This window comes from Grammomys surdaster, unplaced genomic scaffold (genome assembly GCF_004785775.1).
Source record: "Grammomys surdaster isolate TR1022 unplaced genomic scaffold, NIH_TR_1.0 267, whole genome shotgun sequence".
NCBI lineage: Eukaryota > Metazoa > Chordata > Mammalia > Rodentia > Muridae > Grammomys > Grammomys surdaster.
In genome coordinates this window covers 2,657,650-2,669,725 of record NW_021604708.1, presented here as the reverse complement: position 1 = coordinate 2,669,725, position 12,076 = coordinate 2,657,650, and the positions used below count along the sequence as shown (strand labels likewise).

Below are 12,076 nucleotides of genomic sequence, written 5' to 3'. Positions count from 1 at the left end.
CAACTTCCAAATGTCTGAGGAAGATTTAATGCTAGTTCTGGTCTCATAAAAAAGAAACACACAGAACAGAGACTACTTCTTAGTTCATACAGTAACTCCACTACTGTGCTACCACAGATTGGAGAAGGAAAGAAGAAAGAAAAATGACTATCTAGTATCTCAAACAGCAGTGCAAAAACTCTTTCCTAAAGTTTAACACATAGAATATAAACATGTGTGTGTGTGTGTGTGTGTGTATACATATATATGTAATATGTATAAATATATATTGTAACGTATGTGGAAAGATAATAGATAAGATGATAGTTTTTAAAAATTAAATATAATTTAATAAAACTAAAAATACATACATGTATGAAATAATGAACATGATAAAGAGAGGGAATGTAGCTACTAAGTAAATATAGCAAGTTAAACAAAATATAATATCAAAATCAATTATATTTTTCAATATAAAAAGGTAACATGTTCTGACTCATGGGGATTGTCCTAGGAATGAAAGATTCAATATTCATAAATAAATAAGTATAATTCCTCATGTAAAGGAAAGGAGAAAATCCTAAAAAAACCACTTCAATCTCAGGAAATAGAGAAAAACATTGGATAAAATCCAACACCGGTCCTGATAAAACTCAACCAGGAATAGAAAGGAATTCCCCTAATGAGGTACAATCATTCCCAAAACAAATCTACGGATAATGTCATATTTCGTAGTGAAAGAATGAGTGTCCCTTACAGATTAGGAAAGAGACAGGAAAATCTAGTCCGGCCACTTCTCTTCTGCATTGTCCTGGAAGTTCTGGCTCAGTGTTCACCAAGGTCTGAGACTTGGTTCTACTCTACCTGGAAGCCAGTGTTTTGGCCTGCATCTGTTCCACAGACACTGGCTGTAGCCAAGAAGCTCCTTGTTCACCAAGTTAATGAATGGCATAACAAAGAGGCATGGGCACCATGACAGACTCCCCAGAGCTAAATGTTCCACAAGAGTGACATGGACTGTTTCAGATGGATGCCAGAGAGAGAGAGAGAGAGAGAGAGAGAGAGAGAATGTGTATGTGGCTGTCTCTCTGTCTCTCAACCTCTCTCTCTCTCTCTCTCTCTCTCTCTCTCTCTCCCTCTCTCCCTCCCTCCCTCCCTCCCTTCTTCCTCCCCTCCCCCAGGCAGGAACCATTGTATATGTGCAGTCTTCTATTATCTTGGGAAATGGTAAGTAAGCTTGGTCTTTCCTAGAGAAACATTCCCTCTTTCTACAAGGTAACTCACTGCAAAATATCTCTGGGAAATGTCCTAGGTAGAATGAAGTCAGTATACTGAATTCTTAATATATCCAGCCAGCCATGTAGGAGCATACAAAATTCAGGAATACCTCCCCATGGGAGTAAAGACAAGAAAAAGAAAAGTGATCCATATTTACACAAACGATGATACCATCTCTATAGGAAATAATGAAATCTGTAAGAAATGCTGGTTCCAGCAGGTGAGCATAGTAAGGTGAGCAGAATGTAAGACCAAAATGCCATAATCAATTATTTGTATCCGGAATATCGTTTTTAAACTTGGAAGAAGGGGGGAAAAGACCCTATGTACCTGTTAAAAGGGCTAAAATTAAAGAGACCTTATCTATACTCAGGGGGATATAAAGAAAGTGGGTCTCAGGTATACTGTTGGTGGCAACCTGAAAGAGTAACACCTGGAGGGGCAAGTTAACAGTACTCAGCACTAAACATACCTACCATAGGAGTCTGCCACTCTGCTAAGACATGTACCCATGGTAAATGAAAGCACTTGTGTAGACGGTAAGAGGTCCTTGTGCACAGAGATAGCACTAGAGAAGCCAAGAAAGTTAAAGACATAGCTTGTCTCTTTAAAGAAAGATGTTTGCCTGTCTTCCATTCAGAATGCTGGGAAAGGGTGTAGTTTATAACCCAGTGACCCTTCGCTATTTGTAGGGACAGGCAACAACTGTATCCCCCAGGATATTATGTTTGACTCTCCCAGACTTTCCCCCCATTTATCTTAAGCATTGTTTCTTAGTCCACAAACTGCATCCTTATGAGAGATGTCACTTGTACTTCACAGCACCCTGAGTAACTTCTATATTATCTTAGGGCCAAACCAATCTTGATTCCCATGGGCGTTATGTTTACTGTAGTCATTCTCCCTAGACCCTTATCTTGAGCATTGTTTCTGAGTCAACAGAACCCATCTTCAAAGAGTTCCAACGTAAACATATATTAAGCTTTGTTGTACATATGCGACTGTGTTAATTGTCATCAGAAAACTTTTCTCTGAAATTGTGCTGTGCTTAAATATGACTAAAATAAACAACCTAGCATCAGACTCCAGAGGCTTGGCCCAGAGTCAGCTAACTCAGGCTAAATCAAGTTTTATTCTTACCTCACCCAGATCTTTTCCCTGCTAGCCATGATGCTTGCTGGGACCTACACATACATGTCCAAAGACCTGAACATAAATATTGACAGCAGCTAGACCTGGTACAGTCAAAACTGGAAACAACACAGTCTGCACCAGATAAAGGGTAGAAAGACGGACATATCTATGAAGACATTCAATAAATCCACCTCAAAATAGTTAAACTGAATGAGGAAGGCAAGACTGCAATCTGTATGATCCCAGCCATATGACGTCTTATAAAGTGTGACCCACACTCTGTAGCAGCAGAAAGCAGGTGCTGGCAAGAGACAGCCTACAGGGAGGGGCCGGAAGGTGATGAATATATTCATTATCCTGACTGTGCTAACAGTTTCATGGATATACATATGCCAAAAAGTTATCGAAGTCTGCACTTCACGGCTGCAAATGAAACTATTTTTAATCAGCTTTAAAGCACCCAAAAGAAATCACTTTATCATTTCCTTCCAATAAAGATTTCCATAAAGCCAGGCATGTAGCTCACACCTGTGTTCCCCATACTTAGGAGGCTGAGGCAGGGGTATTGCTGAGAACTGAAGGCCAGCCTTGTCTAGGGTTAGGGGTACTTTACACAACAGTTTATAAAAGCCATGAAGCTTTGGTGTTAATCTGTCGAACAGCATGGACAAACGGACAAGGCAGGAGCTGATTGGTTCTCTGGATTTCCATTTTTCTCATCAGAATGTGCTCCTCCTCCTCACCACTACCCACACAGCTTCTGCCGCCTCTCCCTTCGAAAATGCTACTCTCCTCTTGCTTTTCAGTTGTGTCTCAAAAAAAAAAAAAAAAAAAAATCTTTATGTATGTGACCTCAGAGTGACAGGCTACCAGGGCTCACACTCACCTGAGCTGGCTTGTGGCAGATGACTCCGTGAATCTCTAGATAGCTGAAGGTTAACTCGAGCTGTAATGAGGGGGAAAGGGGAAGCAGAGACCTGTAATGAAGGCTTCAAAACATATCATTTGAGGTTCAAAACATGTTATTATCAGAACTACCCCAAGGCTAAATAAGGTTTGTGCACCTTCTGAGGACAAGCTGCTTGGTAACCTCTGTCTACCATAACAGAGCTGGGATTTATCATATCTCAATGGAGGTATTACCTACCTCACAAACAGCACAGAGGAAGCGGCATACCCAACTTTTACAGTTCGCCCAGGCTCAAAACAGATGCAAGGCCTATACTCTACCCAACTGTGTATACATCGACAAACGCCTATGGGACACCAAGCCACCAAATACATATCTCCCCCTTTTCTCTACAGTATTGCTTCAGAAAGCCTCAGTACCCATGGCCCAGCCCTTCTTCCTCTTTGTGCCCCATACCACCCACCTTCTCAAAACTCCATAAAATTCCTGTTTTAGGTAGATTTGGATAAATGTCATATTTATGAATTTTAAACTATGTTTAATGACATGTACTTAGTTAAACAAAATTACCCTTTCTCCGTGTTTTCACAAATTATTTCTTTTTTTTTAAATGATACTAGTCATCAAACCCAGAATGTACAAACCAAACACTCTACCATTCAGCTGCCCCCTTTCAATTAATTAAGAAGCCTCCCTTGGTTTCTTTGGCTGTAATCTTCACCTCTTTCTGTCCTAAACTTTCTCCAGACTGTAGTACATTTCCTGATCTATCTATGATCACTAACCTTTCTCCTAGTTTTGTTGACTGTCATCTCATTACACCAAAGAGTCACAGGATATGAGACTGGAGGATGGAGGAAGCTGACTGGACCGTGTATGAGCCCTATCTCCCATTAAATCTAGAGACACACATGCATCCTTTGGTGCTGCTATGAAGATTCTAGAAATGCTCAGAGACACCACAATCTGTAGATGTTCAAGCCCCTTATACCAGGGCACCCTGTGCATGTTACATATGTCCTGCTAAATTCTTAAAGTCATCCTTGTAGCTCCTATACTGCTAATACAATGCAGTGCGGAGAAGGCAGCAGTGCCGTGTTGCCTGGGGAAGAATGAAGAGAAAGTGTCTGCAGGCAAGCATTATGTGTTCACATATTTAGGATCCATATAAATGGAATCCACAGGTGTGAAACCAGTGGCCACTGAGGGCCAACTGTCATGCTTAGGGAAAAAGTGCAGTCAACCCACAGGGACTGAACTCTGACCTCTGCTGTCATGCTGTACTGAGGCAGACAAGTAGGACAAAATATTAAAGCAGAAAATATCAAAGTTAAACACCTGGAGGCACAGTGACATCTGGAGCTAGAATCATAAAATTTGGTGTGGTGGCTGATGTCTATAATCTCAGAACTCAGGAGGCTGAGGCAGGGGGATTGCCATGAGTTCAGGACCAGTTGGACTACATACCAAAACTTTATTAGGGAGGGTGGTATATGAGAATGAATAAGTGAACTCATTCGTTCATATTCACGTAGTCAACACTTCTGAACAGTCTACTATGTGCCACACAGGAAACTCTAAGGGGAATAAGATGGATCTTCTTCTATGCTCACTTGAGGGCCCATATTTTGAAATATTCAATTACAGTAACTTTTCTATGTAATGTTACCAAGATCTACATCTGGGTTAAATTCTTTAAAGTATAGCAGAAAACTTGTCCTAAAAAAAGGCATACTTGCCTACCTGTATTACTTAAAATATATAAACATATATAAATGCACCTTGACATTCCACTCCTTTCTGCAGTGATAAAGCTTTTATCTGAGTCAAGCATTACTTACAGATGAGCACTAGCCGTTTGAATGGAGAACCTGGGATGGAGGATATGGCTCAGTTGGTAGAGCACTTATCTAGTATGCACAAAGCACTGGGTTTGATTCCCAGTGCCACACCAACCAGGTGTGCTGTTACATGCCTGTCATCACAGCATTTGGGAGGTAGTGGCAGAAGGAGGAGGAGTCTAGAGACCAGCCTGGGCTACAGAAGACCTTGTCTCAATAAATAAATAAATAAATAAATAAATAAATAAAATAGAGCATTTGAAGGCACCTGCTTTGTAGGTGAGGACAGGCATTTCTAGATTGCGCTTCGCACTCCAGCTCTGTGTAGAGTAACAGTGGTGTGGTCCTCAAGCTGTCGATTTTCTCAGTAATTCATTTCTGTTGGCCTCTGATATCTCCCTCCTTGTTTACTAAGTATCCGTTGCTATGGAAATGACCTCTCATTTAAGTGCTTATATAATTGCTACATAAAGAGCAGACCACAGCCCTAAGCTGTCATTGAATCCAGCAGGCACAGGACAGATACACAACCATGAACACTGTGCTGACCTTAGTTACTAGCTAGAAACCTAAACTTGTGTGAATTTGTCTTGTGAGACTGAACCACAATTAAAATGATTATGTTGTGTCCAAATCAGGGCTTTGACTGGACTACAGAACCAGAGAAGCCTGATGACACTGCAGGTGGTCCTTGAAGAATAATCTCAAGTTCCATGAAGCAAGAAGAGGTGGGAAGGGACCAACATTCAATAAAGGAAGGGCTAAGGCAGGGCTGGGGTGTGATTCAGTTGTTAGAATGCTTGCCTAACAGTCATGAGGCACCCCAATCACCACATAAAACCCCTCTCCCCTGCCCACTCTTCCTCTCCTGTTCTTTTTTAAACTGTCTGGTACTCACTCTACAGCACAGGAGTGCCTGAATTCACAGCAGTCCCCCTGTCTCCAACTCCCCCAAACACTAGAACTATAGGTGTGCATCTCCCTGCCTAGGGATTTCTTCGTGACTGATCTGAGACATGTGACTCAAGTGTGTACCTACGTCCACACATTTGAGATATTTCACATGCTTACCCAGGTATTACCCAGAAACTTTCTCTTTTTCTTTTCCAGAAACGATCTCTCATATTGCCCAGGCTGGCCTTAAACCCACTATGTAGCCCAGGTTAGCCTGGAATTCCTGAGGATATAGCTGAGGATGACTTTCAATCTTTGAACCTTCTGCCTCAACCACCCTAGTGTTAGAATCACATGCAGGAATCACTGGACTCAGCTTTGGAGCTTTCCTTTCATTAGGGTAAGTAATTTTCTTTACTAGCCCAAATATCTCCATCCACAATAATGCAGCACTAGCTTTGTGATGTACTGCCTTCCACCACTGCCCATTTCCTGTTTTAAGGCTTACTAGGTAACCCAGGCTGGCCTAGAATCCAAGATCCCTCTGTCTCATATTACTGGAATGCAAACACTACACCAGCTCTGCCTTTGGTATTTTTAGAGAGAGCTTAGTCCAACCTTGTTGCCATAGTAACTGATTAGTTTATAATACAGGAAACATGTTAATTTACATGTCAAAAAGGTTGGAACCTAAAGTATCTTTCTTTAGTGAAACTAGTAAGAGGTAAAACTTGGAGCTTAGTTTGTAACTCACACTTGAGAAGGGAGGGTTGCTGTGAGTTTAAGTCCTGGGGAACATAGGGAGCACCGGGAAGGGAAGAGGGGGAAAGGAACGGGGAGAGGAAAATGGAGGAGGAAGGGAGAAAAGGGAAGAAAGAAGGAAAGAAATAAGAGAAGGGGGAGGGAGAAGGGAAAGGACGAGGAATGGGGGAGGGAGAAAAGGGGAGGGAGGGTTGAAAAGGAAAGACAGGGAAGGGAAGGAAGGAGGAGGATAGTGGGAAGAAAAACAGGGGAGGGTAGAAATGGAAAGGGAGGGAAAGCAAGGACACAGGAGAGCATAAGAGAAAGGAGGAGAAGGAGTGGAGAAGGGAGGGGAGAAAGGTGGAAGGAGAGAGAAAGGAGGGGGGGATGGGATAGGAGGACTTTGAAGTGTTCTTTTTCACATGCAAACTGGAAAGGGCACAGGGCTCACAACCCTGCAGTGCACCCTTTAGAATCATGAAGATTATTTCCCACATGTCAAACCCTGATGGAAAAAAAGCCACCACTGCTGGACTGAAGCAAATATGAACAGGAGTTGGCACAGCACACACGTGAGGGAGACAAATGACTGGGACAAAGAGCCTGGGGACGGAACACGACATGCTTCACCAATGAAAAGCATCCTTCAGGACAAGCTCCAGGGACATTCTGAAGAGGAATAAAAAACAAAAACCATGTGTGTCGAGATAACCCTAACACATCAGCCTAAAAGCTATGTTCTGTGGAATGGATCTGTGAATGCATGTATTTTAGAGCAGGTAGCACACATTCCAGAACAGCCGTACGAACAACTTAACAAATACGAAGATAACACCATATGAAAATGTCAAAGGTTAGACACCCCTTCATTTGAGAATCTGTGGATATGTGTGAGAGTGTGTACATGGATATACAGAGTGTATCTGTCAATCCATCTCAGAAGGAGAGCTCATCGATGCTTACCTTGGTGGGGATGCGTGCTGATAGGAGGAAGGCTCGGCATGATGTAAGTATCTGTAACACAAAAGCAGATGTTGGCATCAGGACTACAAATGGGCCTGAAGGGTTTCAACCTTACTGCCTGACTTCAAAGATACTAATACCCTAAAAGCTTCCTGTTATTTGGTGTTGTGACATGTCTTGGCTCTTGCCCTAGAGGGGTAGTGACCTGGGACAGCTTCTTGGTCCAATAGAATTAATTCCAGTCCAGGTGTGCCTACACCCTATAGGGAGGCATATATTGAACAGTAACCCATGAACTCTCTGACAAGCAGTTGGTCCCAAGACTAGATCACTGAGTGGGCAAACACTGAAAAGTGATTATCTTAGCACCCTAAGTCAGCTACATCGACAGCCAACAGTGAAGGGCCAGGCGCTTTCTCGTTTGCACTTCTCGAATGCCAGCAACTGTGTTTGCCTTTCTCCTTTCCACCACAGGGTGCAGACGGATAACACTTACAAACACACAGGCAGAACAATCAGGCGAGTTTTCAAGAGACCTTCTCCAACTTTACCTGCTTGGACAGGATATTATTGAACTTCCTTTCTGATAATCAGCTAAGGATATCTGTACACTATAGGATCCTATGGCCTGTAAGCCTCTCTTGCCATGCAGAGGACCCCTCTTAAATACAAAGTAGCTTTGAGCAGGCTACCTGCCCATTATCTAACTGGGCTCTCTGCACGGTAGAGATCTCATGGGCCTCACGAGCTTCTGAAGGAAAGAAAGGAGAGGCCAGAGCCCTGCAAGCCCTAATAGGAGAATTGCTTTCCTTCACTTTGAGAAGAATTTCCTAGTTACTAAATCCTATTTTAGCAAATGAGACCTAGGCCCTATCTAAGAATCCTAGGTTTGAATAGAATCTTAGAAGCTACAAATCAGAAAGTGGGGGTGATATAGTTCAGTGGCTGGCTTGGCTAGCCTGCACCAGGGCCTAGATCAATCTCCAGTAATAAGGAAGAGGGAAGGGAGCTACACCAGGGTCTATTTGCACCTTAAATCTTCACTGCTTGACTTTAGAAGTGGGTCTGCTCTATACAGTTCTAGTAACTTCTGAAACTGAAGGCAACAGAAGGTGTTTATGTTCAAAGATTTTATATGCTGAGTCAATGACAGCCCTTGGAGGCCAAAGAAGCAAAGCAATAAACATGAGAAATGTCAAGAGAAGTGCAGGCAGCATGGTGGGTCACGACAAGGAGTGCAGGATGCAGAGAGCCTGAAAGAAACACCCTAAGAGGAGAAGACATCTCTTTCGGCTGGTGGCTCAAGAGGTCAATCCATGAACACTTGAACTCACTGTCTCATAGCCCATGGTGAGGAACAGCACAGCAGGAAGTGCATAGTGGCGCATGGCTGTGACCACTTGCTGGTAGGTAGGAAGCATGAAAAGTGGACAGAGCCAAGGTACCAATACCTGGATCCTTTCATGAGTCAATTCCTGCTGTGCACACTGAGCAGTCTGCCATGGGACCATGTTTGAGCTATGGGAGAACTGTCTTTATTCCCATTTTGAGCACAAGAAGCTGGAGCAGACAGAGATTATGCACCTTGCACAGCATGAATGGGCTTTCATGTGATCCGGGTGCTGGTTCCCTCCTCTCTCTGTCCCCTTCCTGGTTGAGGTGTGGTAAGTGGCTCTGCCCCCACCATATTTTCTACTGTTTCACAGCAATCACAACAGCATATGGCAGAGCTGGAGTACTGACCCAATGCTCTAGCTACACATCTGGGCTGCTCCACATTCTATCGGTGAGCCAGACTGCCTTCCTGCCACCATCTTGGCATCTGGTCATAGTTTGATCTCTCTCATTATCTCCATATACCCCTGCCTTCCTGGGTCGAGGTGTAGATCTCTCAGCCTTGGTCTCTCCATTCTTCCCCTCAGACTCCCTCTCTGCCAAAGCTGCATTGTTCCCACCAGGTCTCTTTGCATCTTGCTCCAGCTTCCTCTTTCCTCTACTGCCTACTCTTGCTTCAGCCCTTTCTTCCCCATCCCTTTAATGACTATAGATCCTGGGTTGTCTTTATACATCTGGAAAGAAAAACATAAGGCCCAAATCATAGAAGAAATGCTGCGTTCCAGGAGAGTCTTGCCTATACAGCACAGTCACAGAACAATGAGAACAAGCTATGAAGGAAAATGAAGAGATGCCTTCAGACATCATTATACAAGGAGTGCATGGGTAATTAAGCAGCTACAAAGTCCCCTGTGTGCACCTAATTAATACGTCTTAAAAACTAATCTCAAAACACACACTTAAGCAACTGAAACAGAGCAGCATATGGCATTGTGAGCCTTCCTACCCTGAGGCCCTGGGGATGAACACCTCCCTCGACCAGCCACCCAGTTCAGCACACCAGTGGGTTGTATCCTGGACCAAGTGCCATCCCCGTCCACAAGTGCCATCACAAGGTATTTCTGGAGGCCACAGGATGGGTACCAATTAGTATTAGTACATTAGTACAAAGTATTAAACAACAACAAAAAAAGAGATTGGAAAAAAAACCAAAATCACACATTCCTCTTTGAGTAAGAGCCATTTCTTGGATATAGGAAGACATATTAATTTCTAACGATCATTCTGCCTTCACCCTGGAATAATCAGGCTCATAGTCTGTGGCCCCATGTTCTGACTTTCTATCTGAACAAGTGTTTGTGGCTATGCTATATAAGTATACAGCAGGGGGCTGAAGAGATGGCTCAGCGGTTAAGAGCAATGACTATTCTTCCAAAGATCCTGAGTTCAATTCCCAGTAACCACATGGTGGCTCCCAACCATCTGTAATGGGATCTGATGCCCTCTTGTGGTGTGTCTGAAGACACCTACAGTGTACTCATATAAATAAAATAAATAAATCTTTTTTTAAAAAAATAAGTACACAGCATCCTTTTGAAGTTAGACACAGTTCAAAATAAGTTGTTTGAGAAGAGACTCATCCACGAAAGAGCCCAGACTTTGAAGGAAAATAAACAAGCCATGAAAGTTTTGTGCTGGCTGGTCCTATCTTCTGGGAGCCAGCTATGGTCTCTAGAGTCATACGGCAGTTATAAGAAAGTTTATAACAGAGTAGAAGTGAAGTGCAGCAGATCTTTCAGCATTGGCCCACTCTTTCTCAGGACTGCTGGTCTGAGAGCACAGTGGGTCCTCATGTCTGGACAAGACTAAAGGTCCTAACATTCTCAATGTGCCTCTTCCCTCATCAGCAAAAACTGAATCAATGAGTAAAGCTCCAGCCACCCAGGAATCCCCATCCAAGCAGTCTGCAAACTGCTCCAGGATGTCACCCCAGAGGATTTGCAGGTATTGGTATGGATTTTACCTACATTGGACCAGCCAGCATGGGGAGATGTGTTAGAGTAACCCTTCATTTTGGTGTGACAATATACCTTACAAAAAGCAACTTAAGAGAGGAGAGCTAGTTGGTCTTACAGTTCAAGGAGTTACAATCCCTTGAGGCAGGGAAGGCACTGTGGGGAGAGTATGAGGTGGCTAGCTAGTGGCACTGTGTCCATAGAAAGGAGAGCAAGCCCCTTGCAATAACCCATGCAGTTAGGCTCTACCTCCTAAAAATTCCACAACCTTCTCTAATGGTACCCCCCAGCTAGGAACCAAGTGTTCAACCCCATGAGCCTATAAGGGATTCTTCATTTTCAAACCATAACCTCCTCATTGAGCATGACCTCCTCACTTCTGGGGACATTTCTAGGATCAGCACTAAGACTCTTCTCAGGAACCCAGGTACATGCTTGGATGTTGGCCTCAGAAAAATGTGGGTTGAAAGTCTGGTTCTCGCACTTTCTTCCACAAAGCTGACCCCTCCAGCAGGGGAGAGGCAGCAGTGAGGAAAAGAACTCCTCAAGTGAGAGCAGCCACCCACTGGGCCACCATGGCAAGGTGGGCAGGGTCACTCTAGCACTTCACACACTCAGAGTGAACAGAAGCTTCTCGTAACTCTTTCTTTAGGCCCAAGGGGTAAGAAGGTTCTCTTCCTCACGTCTGTTTAACCAAACAAAATTCACAAAGATACTAAGGCAAACTCTAAGTGGCAATTTTCTGTGAAGACACAGGTTTTGATCTTGAATAAGAAAAATTTCCTTGTAAACTTAAAAAAAAAATAGGGGACAGGTATCATGATAGCTCACATTTATGATCACACTTGGGTTGCTGAGGCAGAAGAATCACTGAGTTCCAGACTTGAGCTACTAAGTAAGAGACCTTGACCATTAGAAATAAGGGGAGTGGGATATGGAGAGTATATACACTTAGCCAAGGGACACTCCTCACCAAGAGCAAAGTC

At 43.4% G+C, this 12,076-nt stretch overlaps 1 protein-coding gene across 1 annotated transcript in view; it reads right to left on the bottom strand.

Moving 5' to 3' along the window:
- Carmil1 (capping protein regulator and myosin 1 linker 1) overlaps window positions 1–9,128 on the bottom strand; it is a 163,961-nt gene extending 154,833 nt beyond the window's left edge. Inside the window, exons 1-3 of the mRNA XM_028776338.1 lie at window positions 9,075–9,128; window positions 7,741–7,791; window positions 3,278–3,337 (exon numbers count right to left, since the gene is read on the bottom strand). Coding sequence (XP_028632171.1) covers window positions 3,278–3,337; window positions 7,741–7,791; window positions 9,075–9,128 — 165 coding nt within the window. The remainder of the gene's footprint in view (window positions 1–3,277; window positions 3,338–7,740; window positions 7,792–9,074) is intronic.
- Between the last annotated feature and the right edge of the window lie 2,948 nt (window positions 9,129–12,076).